This window comes from Coturnix japonica, chromosome 1 (genome assembly GCF_054131305.1).
Source record: "Coturnix japonica strain WE chromosome 1, WE-NBRP24, whole genome shotgun sequence".
Lineage (NCBI taxonomy): Eukaryota > Metazoa > Chordata > Aves > Galliformes > Phasianidae > Coturnix > Coturnix japonica.
This window is the reverse complement of record NC_140663.1, coordinates 35,360,489-35,376,463: the sequence shown is the minus strand read 5'-3', so window position 1 is coordinate 35,376,463 and position 15,975 is coordinate 35,360,489. Positions and strand designations below refer to the sequence as shown.

Sequence of the window (15,975 nt, the reverse complement as noted above, 5' to 3'; positions counted from 1 at the left end):
ATCAAAATTTATCAGGTGAAGTCTGAGAAATGCTGATAACAGATGGGAACTGTCATGGCAAAAATAATGTTGCTAGTTTGAATGTTTCTCCAGCTGAGAATAAAAGTGTCCTGAAAAAAAGCAGATTATTTTTATTACCTCTTCTTTCTCTGCGCTTTGCAAGTCCCTCCATTCCTCGGTCACATGGCCAAAGTCCACTGTGTTCATCGCAACCTTATATTCACCAATAATATCATGTTTGGAGAAGCGATCAAAGTCATAAACTGCCATCACTAGAGTTTTTCCACCCAGCTCAGAGTATGGCACCTGTAAAGAAGAGAAAATGACAAACTCAGTATCTCTGACAATAAAGATCAGTTCACTACAATGCAAATCTATTTCTTTAGTTTATCAGCTGTCATCTCAGGTAAATTGAAAAGCAGAGAAAATTATGAGGTGTATTTGTTTCAGAGTCACCAAATGCAGTATTTTTCGAGACCAGTCTATGGCACTCAATAGAACAACCTGGCAGCTCACTCATCACTCTACAGGGTTTTCTCATTCTACTTCAAATTATATTGTGGGTGATGAAACTGCAACAGGAAGCCCAATTATTTGCACTGAAGACACATGAACTTTTCACACAATGGTGTCTTTTCCCCTATAAATCAACTGTCATCACTCAGAAATGGGTAGCTCCCAGACTGATGAAAAAACAGAACTGGCTTGCTGTATCTGACACAAAGTAATTAGACACTAAATAGTTTTCATACGGTACCACTACCTATTACTTACCACAGCATATTTTTCATTATGATACCTTGCACACTGCAGACACTAAGGTACCTGTAAATCACAGTGCACAGTAAGAAACTGTGTGGTAGTAGGCCAATTTCTATCTAATTCTCCAGCTGTTCTGATGTGTTTCAGACAGATGCTGTGGGTTTGAAAGTTTATGAGCCACATTTTTAATATTCAGATGAAGATGTGCAGTTCAGGTAAGCTATACTTGAGTGGCTGTCTACAAAACTCTAATTTAGGAATCCCTTGCACTTACACTGAACACGTGGTCAATTTGAACATATTCTGCAAGTATTAATGGTTTCTATGGGCTTCAGTAAACATTCCTCTATTAATTGTCTATATAAAAAGAGAACTGAAAGCATAGCGCTGTTGCTGGCCTTGTTAACTGCTGTATATTCTGGTCTGCTTAAACCATAGGATTGTTGTCTTTTGTTGTTTGTTTGGCATCCACTTGTCCTTTAAAATGCTACCTAATAATGCTAGTAGTTTATTTTTTTCCTGACATTTAAGAAGCTTTTCAAGTTGAGAGCCAGCTCCAGCTTCCATTACTGAGTACAATAATTTCACTGGGTACAGGGCTGTGCATTATAGTAAAAGTACACAAATACTACTGCAAAAGCTGTTTTGATTCTGTAAATCATTTATAGCTCCTAAAAAGCAATAGAAGGCAAATGTAGGTGGAAGGCAAAATTCTGGAAAATTTCACTTTTATTTTTATGCAGCACCAAAGACAGGAGAAGAAAAATGTTCTAAAGCTCCCTTCTCCATCAGTTTACAATTGCACCTAATGGATCCTGGTCATTTGAAATGCAGGAGAAGGCTACATTTACTGCTATGTATTTTTCATCATTAACTTGACCTCAATAAAACTTATGTTAGCTACCTTCATTTTTAAAGAAGATCTAGTAGCAGAGCTTCCTCCATTCATTATCCCTACAGCAGTCTTAGCCCACAGCTTCCAGCTCTTGCCCACAAGTCTTAGCCCACAAGTGCTTCCAGCTCTTGTAAAGGACTGCTCCTGCTCCCTGCCTTCTGTTGTGCTCAGGGAGACAGCCTCGGAGTGCAGATGAGACCTCACTAAAGGACACACAGAGGAGCTTTTGTCCAGCACAGACACATCACCCTCCCAGACAGGAACCTTGTTCCTGCCTTCAGTGTGGTGCAGGAACCTTTCTGTAGGGATCATTTAATCACCATCATGGAACTGAGGAGGAATACTTCTGGTGCAGTCCAGCCCGGATTTCTGCTTCCTTTCAGCAGCTCAGTGCATGTATATACTTCGTACTGCTGCAGCCTGGTGAACACTTGCACTCTTTAATTGTGATACCATTGGTATTTCCCAGGGAAATTACTTATTAAATTTGCAGCACTATTTAAATGGTCACTTGTTTTCTTTTACTGTAGTCTCAGTACAATGATAGTACTTGGCAGGCTCCATGAGTTTTCTCTCGAGTACAGACCACATTACACAGGGAATGATCAGCAACATATTGATAAGCACCTAAACATTTCTGTCATGTCTTGCTTGAAAAACAAACATTTTTTCTGTGGAATAATATTTGCATATTATGATGTGACATGAAACGAGTGGACTTTATAGTTCAGGAGTGGATGCTCTGATTTATATTTTGTGTCTTCATTTTAGACGACAGCGTTATTGATTCTTTCTTTTCTTTTGTGAGCTGCATGGGAATCTGTAATTTATAACACTGTTTTCTTTTAAATAGTCTCTTAGGAAAGCTCAGGAAAAAAATAACTCCCCACAAAAGATTATGAACATCTTCAAGGGAAAACATAAGCTTATATATGCAGTAGTAGTTCTGGCCTCCAGGGATGTCTTTCTCATTGAATGATTACATAGCCTGAGTCTTTCACTGTTCCTGTTTTCAATCTGTGGCTGTCGTTATAAGACAGAAAGGCCTCCAGTAACAGCAGAGGAATGTATATTAGGAGAAGCACTTTGAAACATACTGAATAGTATTCCTTTATTTTATTTAACTGGAGTATGGATATGGCTACAGTTTTAGAAAGACACAATTGAGGGGAACCACTGGAACAATTTAAACATTACAATGTAGGGGTTAGCTACATTTATTTAATGAACATATTATTAAGCCAAGACGTGATTTCAACTCGTGTAAAATAGCATGGTAAAGAATAGCTATGACAAAGTCTATTAAGATTAATCTGCCATATATTCCTTCATTCATTTACCTTCCTTGAGTTTTAATTTATTTATTTTTGAGGCAAAAAGAAATGGTATACTGAAATTCATAAATCAGGCTACAGAGATATTTAAAGCAAATGCTAGTTTAGTGAAATTCACCTGACATTTGTCGAAGTGGCACTATTTTCCTGCTTACTGGTAAGTTTAATCCAGCCATAAAATATGGATCAGATTGCCATAACTCAGGATAACTGAATTGCCTAATATCAAACTGTGCCTTTTACACTTGCTGAGATCTGTCCTTGTGTTACATCATTTTCATCATAAGATTGAATAGCAGAGGAAAAACAGGGAAAATCACTATGCTATGCTGCAGTTACCAATTATCTAGGTTATCTAACTCCAGTATGTGACTAAATAAACATAGTGACTAAATAAAAATGTTTCAATAATTATATATAAAAATAATACCTTGAACGTAAATTGCTCATTGAAGACAGGGTTAAGGGTCTTCCTGTGGACTTTTGTCTCATATTTCTTCTTCTTATCAGGCAGCAGGAACACTTTCACGTAGGGATCAGATGTACCACCCATATCTAATGCAGGTAGCTCAGCTGCCTGAATAATTCCAACCAGAAGCTGAAAAGACAGAAAAAGAGCAGAATGAAATTTCAAAGGGATGTTAATTAAAAAACAAACAAACACCCAAGCAACTAAAAAAACTCACCCTGTAATGGAGAAGTACACATCCACACTCTATTTCTGGGCTATGAAAAACAGTTCCCCCCTGACCTTCAAGGAAGGCAAACGAAGCAACACTACAGACTTTTGAAAACCAATTATGGCAGATGCAGACAGTACAAAAGCTGTTTTTAAGTGGAAAAGAGGTTTTCAAAGGCCAGCTGATTACGGATAAATACAGACTTCATCTTTTTAAAGACTGCAATCAAATAACTTTCAATTGCTATTGCCTCTTATGCATTATTTTTCTATGCTGGGCACCATGAATAGAAATCGCATCATTAAACAATCAAGAATGTCTAATTTTGACTACAGAATTTGTGTTCTAAATCACCAACACTTAACCTTTCCCCTCAAAGCATAAAAAGGTAATATATAAAAAGCAAATTTAAGGTAGAGCTTGACTGAAAACAAATGGGTTTTGCAGTCTTCCTTATATTTAATTTGTCTTGCTGTGTATATATGTTGATTTAGGCAGTAATCTAGGGAAAACATTTTCAAAATTAAATCCCATGAAAACTGATAGTTGTTAACTACGTCCTAATGACAATTCTTAATCTCATTGTAAGACATAAAAGCTAGTATTTTAAATCTTTTAACACATTTTTAAAATAGGATTTAAGCACATTTGAAACATGTAAATGCCACAGCCATTTTTTAGTGTAACAGATGAAGTCATATGATATGTTGTCTAGACATCCCAGCCTACACTGGGCTGCATCAGCATAGTGAAGTTAAGAGAAAGAAAATACTTTTCATTCTTATTTCCTGGACATGAAACTAAAGTAAATATTCAAGTGACTCTTCAAGGTCAATCTAGACACTAGTGATTAGGAGCTGGGAGAATACTTTCTTCTATATCAGTTCTTCTGTGACAACATATTGGCCCCTCTCACGGATGAACTGCTTAAAATTGGAAACAGAAGATCTAACAAATGTAATAAAGGACATTATAGTCAAAGAAGGAAAGCAGCTTCTGGCTTCTATTTTTTCCAACTTTAAATCCACAATGTGGCCTACATGATTTCCAAAGTATGGACCTCAAAAGACCCGTGGATCATTGAATTTAGTCATAAGTAGAGAACCGATCCTCTTCTCTCACATTCGTATTCTAAATGCGTATTTCATAAATACATGGATAGGTTAAGTCATTAGCATCAAAGAGTGAAAAACAGATCTATGGTACGTAGTTAACAGATTGGAAAAACAATTCAATTCCCTACTAAAATCTGTCTCTCTAAAACAGAGGCATCATGCTCTAGGAAGTATGTTAATTATCTTCCGTTCAGTTTTAACCCAGCAACAAATTAATAACCTCAATTTTGGTTTTCAGTTTCAAGCAGTACCAAACCTATACTGTTCTCTCTATGAATTTAAATCAACTTTTCCACTCTTCTAAATCATCTATCCTCCAATAAATTCCAAAGTGCAGCATGTTATAGAAGAGCAAAATAAAACAGGAATCCATACCTTGAGAATTTACTATGTTAATTAAACACTACATGCATCCATGGATTTGTAGCTTTCCTATCATGTATCCTTTCATAAAACACAGTTCTCAAAATCAGCTTTTGACTGGAGATTCTTCCTGTACAGCTTTCCTATTCTGTAGGGGACAGAACTTAATTGCTTTTCATTTCCTAACTAAATTTCCTCTACCATAAATGTGTACTTTCATGTAGAACAACAGAATTTGAGATAAAAAGTTAATAAGGCAAAGTGGACATGAAGTAGTGAGAGAAGGGTACTTCTGGTAATTTTACGAACTTGTTAAAACATCTACTGATGAATCACCTCACTTTTACGTCCCTCTCTTTTTCCTCAAGTCTTTTCTTTGCTTAAGTTTTAAATTCCCAGAGGCAGAAGCTATCTTTTGTTGTTCATATGTAATCTTCATAGTATAATGTGGCCTGATATTGACCGGTGACCCTTCAATACACTATTAATAATAATTAGATAAAACTGTCCTCAATTTTTATTAATGTTATGAATTAAGGGTACTCCGAACACTAATTTAGTAGTACTTCTGTCATGCATCTACAGTCTTACATTCTTCCTTTACTGAGCTAGGATTTCAGAAAATTCTGCTGTACCTACAGGTATAAATTCATTCTCCCCTTGCACACAGAGAACTGAAATGTTACAGGTTGGTTGTTTCAAACCTGATTGTTCTGGAAGTCATAATCCAAAGAATATTGGATTTTCCCTAGTTTCTCCACTTCTTTTGGTTCTTCTTTCTCTTCCCCATCGGTCAGCCCAGTCTCAGCATCATCATCCTTGAGAGCCTACAAAGAAGGAACGTAGAAGGAATAAATAAGGTTAACTCCTAAGTAGTAGTTTAAATCAGGCACTGTCCTCAAATCTATTTTGAAGCTATTAAAAGCAAGCATGACGGCCGAATCCAAATATGCAGTTTACATATATGTATTTATACTATTTATGTTGCTCAATATGTAGTAAATCAGCAAGCAAGCAATGGAAGTAGGAAGAAAGCTTCTTGGAATATTACAAGCAACAACTGTCATAAAACCTGAAAGTAGAAAGAAAATATCAGCTTCATACCAAAGAATTGTTCTGGGCTCACACCTTCTCTTAAAGAGGCACAAGGAGGCAAACATGCTATTAAATAAGCAAAGTCACGCATTCATTCAACTTAAGGATATCTTGGCAATGTGAAACCTGATTGTGCATGCTGTGAATCACTTGCAATTGGCAACACGCTTCTGTAGGATTACTATGATAAAGAGCATGTGTTGTGGATGAGTTCTTCCTACAATCATAAGCCAAACATTTTTCATGTTTATTTAGAATGAATATGGAAGCAAAGGTATCACCATGCCATTAGCAAATGCATGTTTTTCCTTTTCCCTCCCTCCCGAGACCAGTTTCCTTTTTATTCATTCTTCCTGTAAAGCATAGCTGAACCAAATTGATTGAAAACTGATTGTAGTTTGCTTGGAAAAAATAAAAAAAATAAAGAAATACTGAACTGCTTACAGTTCTGACTATTATATAAAACCTGCTATTTTCAAAGGAGGCAGCATTTACACAGTGAAAATACTAAATAATGTCATCTTTTCTTTTTCTTTTTTTTTTTTTTTTTGCTGTACCAGAAAGCAGAAGTATTTGCATTATGAAAAGGGGAATTTATACAACTATTAAACCATACAAACTACACCTGTATATGCAGTTTTATACCGTTTAAGAATGGCAAATCGTCAAGTGATGAGGAATAACTGTGGAAAATGTGAAAATAAAATTTAGATTGTTAATGCAAGGAAACAATACTGAAAGCACTCAGCCAGAATTCTGTTCTGTACATGACGGTATAGAAAATGTTTATCTATAAGGGCCCTGTCTAGATGAAGTCTTTTCCAAATGGAGGTTCTGCCTTCACGAACAGACTATTGAGTGCAATAATAAGATTTGATCTGTTTTATTTTGTTCTTTTTTTTTTTTTCTTTTTTCTTTTTTCCCCACAATGTGATGTGGTCTGAAGAAATCCACAGCATTTATATGCAATAGGTTGCAGCTGGAGCTCTATAGCTGAAAAGACAGTGAGGCCGGGAAGAAGCAATACCTGCTGCTGATGGCAGTTTGTGAAAACAAAATAAAAACTGCAGAAAAGCATTAACATTCTCACTCAGCCATGAAGGAAGCGGGGGCCACGCAATAGTGGCGTGGGTGTGGTAAGAGGAAAGATTGATCTCTGAAGTAGAAAATGTTATTTTTCAGAAGCCAGATTTAAAATTCAAAAGGTCAGGCTGAAAACTGTATAGTATTAAGCAATTATTTTTCTACTTTTTGAAAAAAAGCTAGCAATTCAGCTGGCACAACTCAGCTGAAATCAATGCAGCAAGATTGATTGATGCAAGCTGAGGAGCTGTGTTAAATATCTGAATGTTAGTGAATGATGGACTCTTTAGTAGGAGCACAAATTACAGCATACCATGATGTTGCGATCAGTGGGAAAAGTTGACAGTGGATGAGAATCAACCCTAATGTTGGAAAAATAATTCTTTCGAAACTAAACCATTTTTGTTTGGAAGGACTGGACTACCTAATGGTATTCTGAGATACTTTAGTTGCAGAGCTGAGTTCCCTGGCCATGGCACAATGTTTGTGTTGGCACAACAACAAACGCAGCAAGAAGATAATGTTGGAGCAAAGCCAGGACCATAGTTGGGAATTTCAGAGTATGGAGTGACATGATTATACCAAACACCTTGCTTTCACAGGTAATAAAAACAATCTCGAGATTCTGTAATCACAAATTAAAGAAAAAAAATATAAAAATGTGACTCAGTCCAAGTGAAGCGATCACATTGATCAGAGCCTGGAGACATCATGAAGCATTGACTCATAACGGGATGTGAACTCCAAGACCCACTGAATCATCTCAGTATTGCCCTAGCAGAGGACTGTGTGATAGAAGAGTGATAAACAGCTCCAGGATATCCCTGATTCTAGGATAAGCAATGTCCTTTCTGCTATTACACCTACTTTTGACTTGGATTTGGTTTGAGCAGAACGATCCTGCAGCCATTCCTTGGGAAGAAAATGGAGACTGCAAAGGGAACCTTCTGTGATCTTTTCCAGCTATGAGGCATCTGTAACTATTGCAACAAGGCAAAAGTTACGTATCCATATTCTCTCATATTATGAAAAAATTCTAACTATGTCCTCAGAAAATACAAAGGGAGGCTAAGGACTTCTTATAACTCTTGCAAGGGAGTGTTGAAGTGCAGGGACAAAACACTGCATGATTGGTAAACTTTTCTCCATAGGTTATGAGAGTCCTATTGGAAGGTGAAAGCTATTTCCCAGGAGAGAGGGAAAATGTTTCATGTTACTCACATCAGCCAAGTAGCTATATTATTCTTCTTGACCTTGACTCAGAAACACTGAAGAACTAAGAAACACTAAGAATGAGATGGCGTTCAGATTTGTCCAAGGTTTAGGAGTGGGGGGAGGAGGAGAGAAATGACAAATGGTTACTTCCAAAGCTGTCAGCGCATAACAGATTTTAAGTTCAGGAGAGGAATTTGCTTTCAGATTAGAGGACAATGCTTTTAAAAGATGGGTCAAGGGAAGCACAGAATTTTCTCATGTGTGGTGCTGCTGCTGTGTTTCAAAGAGGAAGAGGAATTGAATTGCTTCAAAGTATATGAAACATCCCACAGAGATTTTCATTTTGTATTGAGATTTTCTGAAAGATCAATAATGGAATAGCACTGCAACCTTCAATTTAGAGTGCACAACATCACACTATGCTGGTTCTTATTGCTGTATTGCTACCATCAATTAATATAAGAAGCTGTATTTTATTGGTTTTAAAATAAGTAAAATATTTTTAAACTAACTTACAGCTCAAGCCACTTCAGCAGATATGACTGTGATCAGAAAGCCTGAATTACAGTGCAGAGAAATATAAGCCTCTTTGGTTTCTAAATATTCTTTTAATTCTAAGACATCTGTACTACTTTTCCTGTGAAATATGCAGCAAAGAAATCTATTATTTCATCATGCTGAAAAGCATTTATTTTTTCTAATTACGGAAGACCAAGAAGTTTACCCAGGTGGACATACAGAAATAAACTGCAAAGCAATGTCTATATCTTCTCACACATGTATGTTTGATAAACATATGCTTATATGTACGTAAGAATGCTCGGAAAAAAAAAAAAAAAGAAAGAAAAAAAAGAAAGAAAAAAAAAAAGGGTTAGTCTAATACAACCATTACAAGGTGACATATTCACATGTAATGAAGTCAGCAAGTGAAAAAAGTTCTGAAGTTCTGTTGTGCCAGGGGCTGTAACAGAGCCACACAGTACACAATATGTTTCCTTAGAGCTGGAAAACGAATTCTTTTAGCAACCCCTCCTTTAATCCTTATTTGAATGAGCTGTAACTTGTCTGAACCAAGGGTACAGACATAAATTTACATATGCCATTAGGATTTTCTTTTCTGTGCCATGCTTAGTCAATTGTTCCTAAACTCATCTACTCTGCAGTGGCTTCTACAACAAATAAAGCTAAATTACAGCAGAGATCCACAGTTCAATTTACTGGTTCTTTCTCCGCCTCTGTAACATAATTAAGGGTGGCTTTACAGTCTCCTCTTCTGGGTTTATAAAGAAAATGCTTCGTTTTCAATTTTTATTTTATTTTTTTGGTAGTTTCATCCTTTGCATAAAAAAAAATGGAAAGAAAACCCAAAGCAGTGCCCGTGATTGCAGTTCTGCAGACTCCATGCCCTGCACTGGGTTCTTGCATTTCTTGGGTTTGTTCCCTGCTTTACTGCAGCAGGCAGCAAAAGCGACTTGGCACTGATGCTGCCCTTCTGGTGCTGCAAACATCCTTTTCTTCCAGCTCAGCTCCACCAGTGGACCCACACCCTGTCAATAGGGTTTCACCACAGCTATCTACCACAAAGCATGATCCATATGGGATTAAAACAGCTCCATGTATCTCTTTACTTAATCTTCCCAAAGTTTTACTTAGTCTCCCCAAAGTGTACTTCACAGCCTCCTGCAAAGCGAGACAGAGGTCACGATGTCATCTGCGTCACTGTGAGGATGAAAAGACCCAAGAAGGTGCACTTTGCTCCTTGATTCTGGTCTCAGTTATCTTTGTGTCTGTTAATGCTCACTTCACAATTTATCTTGGACTGCAAGCAGAGAGTCTTTAACTGTTGTAGGTACAGAAAGATTTTCATTAGCAGTGTTTAACGGTTAATTCCATTCATGGGATGACCTATGGCCTCAGTTGTAAGGAAAAAAGTCACCAGTAAGCAAGAAGGAGACATGTTAGGAAGGAAAACATAACGTTGACTGCAGCCTGCAAGGTTATTTCACCACGGTGCACGCTGCAGTCTGATTTCCTTCTACACCTGCCCTGTCAATCAGTCTTCTTGTTCACGTGGTGATGGAGGTTTTTTTAACATGTGAGTGATGTCCAGTCCTCAGGCTTGTGCAATGCCTGCTGAGCTGAATGGAAGAAAACAGTATTATTTTGTAGCGAGAATGTTCTGTGCCATGTCCAACAATGAATTTATCAGAAAGGCAATTTTTCCTCCTATTGATGTCCATACTTAGGAGTGGCTGCACCTAATGGTGGTGCGTTTCTTATCAATTTCTTTCACATTGTAAAGAATGAGTACACCACAGTTCTGATGTGGCCAATTTTTATCCTGGGGGAAAAGAAAAGCCTTTAAAAATTCCTAGCTTATTCCCTATCACAAAACAGAAAAGACTGCAATTATAACACATTTTCTACCAGAATCCCCCAGAAGGAAAGGCAACATTTCATTCTTTCAGCATCTGCTTTCTCTCCATGAATTAATTTAAAGAGCATGTTGTGCATGGGTTTCCAGTAGCTGAGCCAGGTTTTGGCCTCTGTGAAATTGACTTTGCCATTACTGCTGTAAGACTGTTGGCCTCACTCACCAGCGGTGGACCACACTGGTGCACAGAATGACCCTGCTGCGTCCAGCATGAGATGCCCTGACACTACTTCCTTGCTTGTTATCCAGGTTTTAAATAGTCTGCTGGATAATTTAAAGGCTTGCTTTCTTTAGGATCTCTCTGACATGAGGCCATCATATTCAGCTTAAGAGCTCACTGAATTGTTGGAGTACAGAAATACTGTAGAGGGATGTAGCAAATTTAAAATACAGACACGTAGATTCAAGTTGGAACTTTTAACTCCTCATATTAACATTTATTTTTTTTTTTTCTTGTTGCCAGTGTTTATTTGCAGAAAAAAGATTCAGACAGTGTCAGTCTCAACCCGGCGATCTGTTCTGGAAGCTCACCCTGTGGATCATGGCTGTGCATTGACCACAGGGCCCATGTGCATGAACAAAAAGATGCAAGTGCTCTTGCAAGTAAGCTAGCATGTTCTGCCCCCACTTCCCATATGGCAATGGTTTGTTGTGCTAAGTAGCAGGCTGTGAGTAGGAGGCAGATTTAGGCTGCTTGGCCAGTGCATGCTGCTCAATCAATTGTTCCCCATCCTTCCCAAATGAATGGCAGACGGCCAGATGGAAGCATGCTTTGGGATAGAGCTGCCTCCTGGACATGGGAGGACCACTCTGAGTACTAAATTTATTTCTGTTTAAAATTTGTCATAGTATGTAATTAGTGCTACATCTATTTAACAATGCAAATTAATCTAAATATAACTGGACATGATTTATTGGGTGCTACACTGATATAAAGAAGAAAAAAAAGTTGGCCAAGAATTGTCCTTTTGGCTTCTTTACATGAAAAGAGATAAGACTTGACCATCCTTTAAACAGAACCTTATCAAGTATCTGATATTCTCATACCTCAAGGTTATTCTACAGTTCATATACATTATCTACTTTTGTGTTTGTAAAGAATACAAGCCTTTGCTTAAAAATAAAACAAATAAATATTCCCAGTAGGTTTTGAAGTTCATATCTCATTAATATGAACTGCTGTTCCTGTTGTAAGTTACTCATTTCCAATAACTTCAGGCACTTAGTGCAGGAGCTCAGCTTTCCACATAATCAGTGAGTGTACGTGAATGTCTTCAGAGTGTGATTCAAATCACTTAATTTATGGAATAATTGCATACCTCCTAGACACAACTCATTAGGAACCTGCAGACTCTGGTCTTGAATAAACAATTCAAAACCTGGCCTGTTAATCAAAAGAATGCAAGAAATAAACTTGACTATAGAAGATTCCTGTGGTAAGACCTTCAGTACAGAAACAAGACATGTAAGTCTACATCTTCATTTCATCCTTAACAGGTAGAATAGGTTACAATAAAAGTAACAGTAGTTATTTTATAGGAAAAATATTTTTGAAACCGGGGAAAAAGAAATGCAGGAACCACACATAGCAGGCTCCTCTGTCTTCTTGGGAGTGGCTGACAGGAATAGATAGGAATGCAAATAACCCCAGCCATGTGTGGCTCATAGATATTGCTTTCATAGTTCCAAGGCTATGAAGTCTAATATTAACATATGCTAAATATGAATTTTGCAGAAAATCTTGTAGAATGTAGTCATATATAACATTGCATCTTCATAAACATGTTGCTTTCACATTTTTCCTAAGAAGTTTTATGCATCTGGAACAGTTGGCTTCTGAGATGAATACATGAAAACTAACCATAATATTGTGATGAAGTTAGTACATAGCCCCAGTGGAAAAGGAAGGCCTACATAAATGAAAAACAAAGATCCAAAGAAATTCACGAGTGACTGAATGCCACAGCAAGTTAGAAGTACACTCTGTATATTGCAGGGTATAGCACATATACCTGATCCCAGGTCCTCTGTTTCATTTAGCAGACGCGTCCATTGTAAAACAAAAAAGTTTCACTAGTGGCAGTGTTTCAGCTCGATGCAATGAGGAATGACTGAGATATTAAATCTCCTTCTCCAAAAATGCTTTGTGATCTAATAAAAGGTTCGGATGACCACAGCAACTACTCTCCAAGCAACAGAGGTAAATTTTAGTAATTTTTCAGTGCCACTGTTCATGACTGAAATGATTATTCCTTTCCTCAGCCCATAGGCCGAGCTTAAGCAAGAATTCTGCTGTACCAACGCTTACATTCAGACACAATAAAGTAGCAGCTATTACAGTGTCTCTAGGGCTGGGTGTTTGGGGCTTTTTTTCCTAAGGTAAAAAGCAGCGGGAGCCACTGGAGGGATGGAAGAGACTGGGAAGTTACAAAGATGAAAAGTGCAATGGGAAGATCTCATAAAAATGCTGGTGCCAGTGGTCACTCAGGTGCACCCAGAGAAATCTGCAGTAAGATCACATAAAAGAGTTTGGCATGGAGTATTATGAACTTAAAGCATGTGCACTATACTGAGATGATGTGACAGCCCACAGCAAGTTTCATGAGGTACCAATAATTTTACCGATGCTAAGTAAAAGACAGTAAAAAAATATTTACTGCATTTGTCTGTTGTTGATACGGTGACATTTATAGCAGAAAGAAATAACACTAACAAGTTATTTTTAGGTACCTATCGATTTCAAACTTGAGCTTTCTAGTACAGTTTGACGTAATATTTGAACTACAGAAAAAATAACCACCTCTTCTTTTTACCTCCTCTAGCCTTCCCCACCAAGAAAATACCCAATCAGTTTGGTTCAGCCTCTTGATGTGTGCACCAAAGCTACTACATATAAATCTCAGCTGAGGAGCCAGAGCTGTCAGAAGACTATATGTATCAGAGCTTTAGACTAGGTGCATCCGAATAGCAAAGTAAACCTACCGCAAGTGACAATCCAGAACAGTCATGAGACACAACACAGACAAGGAGGACATAGAAGGAAGAAATAAAAATTAAAACATCCACATACAAACATTAGCAAAAACCATGGAGAAATGACCTTTTTTTTAGTACATTCTTATAATAATTTGCCTCCCCAGACAGAGTCTTCTCCTCCCCCTAGTTCTTGGCAGAGTTGGGTACTCTGCTTGAAAAAGTAACCATGGAGAGACATAGAAATGTGTTTGGAGACTGAAAGCCTTGTCTTAACTTAAACTCTTCTCTCACTTCAGTGCAATCAAATTTGCTCATAATCTATATTATTTCACAGTTTCTCATTTAAAAATAAGACTAAAAGTTGTGTTCAGGAAAGTGGTCATTCTGAAGCATAAGTCTAAGAGTAACAATAATTATTTCACTTTCTATAATGTCTAACTATTGTGCAGAACTTTTGATCCAACTGAGTCTCTGTATCAAAAGGATCTTCACCTATGCCAAATTATACGGCTCTGCGAGGGTTTGGCATGGACATGCAGGTCACCATGGGCACATGTAAGCCAGAAGTTCTCTTTGACAAACTAAACCAGGCTAAGCTGGAAATTACACTTCCAGAGGCTGATACTGCCAAATGCTGCTCCCTTTCAAGTTTTGTGTGCCTAGGGAACTAGGATCTTTCAAGATGCCAAGTGCCTATCAACTGCTATTATGTAACTCTCAGCTGAAGGCAGCAGGTAATTAGCACTTGTATGTTCAGGCTTAACAATGACTGAACAAAGCTTATTGTTTTTTGACAACATTTAAGATTTTTGGTACTGTATGTTGCCCTTTATAAAGGCAATAGATTAACATCCTGGTTTACAATTACTTTTGTATTTTTCACCCCTTTCTGTTTTATGACAGAAGCTCAGAAGTGATTCATTCCTCTTTAGTGAAGTATTTCACATTTAACATTGCACTGAGCTCAACTAGGTATACTAAAGCCTGCAATAATAATTCCTGATTAAAAAGCCAGAATAAAAAAATCACTCATGCTGAAAAAAACAACAACAAAAAAAGACAGCATAGTTTTGAAAAATCAGCAATTAAGTTGTTGGAAACTACTGAATGCCAAGGACTTAAAATGTATACATTGCTGACTGGTATGAAATTAAGGGAGGTAACTCAATCAACCTGTTTTAGAAATCCCAGACAATTAGGAGTGAAAACTGTCTAGAGTGCTGATGATGCACTTATTAAGGGTCCAACATTTACATTCCTCAGCTGAGGATCTATCCTCATCAGGTTTACTGTGCAAACCAAACCACGTCAGTTAAACTGCAAAATATTTGGGCAAAATTATGTTTAAATACTTATGTGGAATACCTTGAATGGAATCATCTTGAAGTACTTAACAGTGTAACATTACAAAGTTTGAGCTACTGTTCTTGATAAGAAGCCACAAAACAGCTTTTTATCAAATTTTCCAGGGAAAATGAAGTTATTAAATTAAATACTAATTACATAATAAAATTTTGTATTTTATATATTTATTTTCCAAGAATCCATGGTCATTTATCCAGGTCCTACCAAATACAATTAAAAACACTTAATAATATATTGTCAATACAACAGCGGTCTTAAATGATATGAAACAAACTCCACATTAATATCAATAAACAAGCTGCACATTATTTATCCTGCAAGGAAGTATTAGGTTTGTTATCATTAGTAACATTCGTAGAACACAGCAAACAACATCACAAGGGATTTTTCCACAGACATAATCAGAGTTCTTCCAAATTACCCTTGTTTCAGTGGAAAGAAGCTAGCTAAAAGAAGCCCTGGGTAAACCAGCAATTGATGAAGTGACTTTCCATGTATTGCTTGCGGGGAAATAGCTCACAATTACTTAATGATAAAACGTCTAAGTACAAGGAATTCATGAATCCTAAATCTATGTGTTTAAAGTAAAAGGATTTATTTCATGTTCATCATACAGAGAAAACAAAATCACTAGAATACAAAACCTTTTTCAAGGGAA

The 15,975-nt window shown here is 37.1% G+C and overlaps 1 protein-coding gene across 11 annotated transcripts in view; it reads right to left on the bottom strand.

The window, feature by feature from the left end:
• Positions 1-15,975, bottom strand: part of SYT1 (synaptotagmin 1) — a 354,401-nt gene that overhangs the window by 69,383 nt on the left and 269,043 nt on the right. For 7 of the 11 annotated variants that reach the window (XM_085537503.1, XM_085537506.1, XM_085537519.1 and 4 more), the window contains 3 exons: positions 5,854-5,976; positions 3,422-3,589; positions 139-306 (listed from right to left, as the gene is read on the bottom strand). In XM_085537503.1, the coding sequence (XP_085393629.1) occupies positions 139-306; positions 3,422-3,589; positions 5,854-5,976 (459 nt within the window). The remainder of the gene's footprint in view (positions 1-138; positions 307-3,421; positions 3,590-5,853; positions 5,977-15,975) is intronic. The other 4 variants (XM_085537549.1, XM_085537555.1, XM_015857161.3 and 1 more) reach the window with 1 other exon arrangement.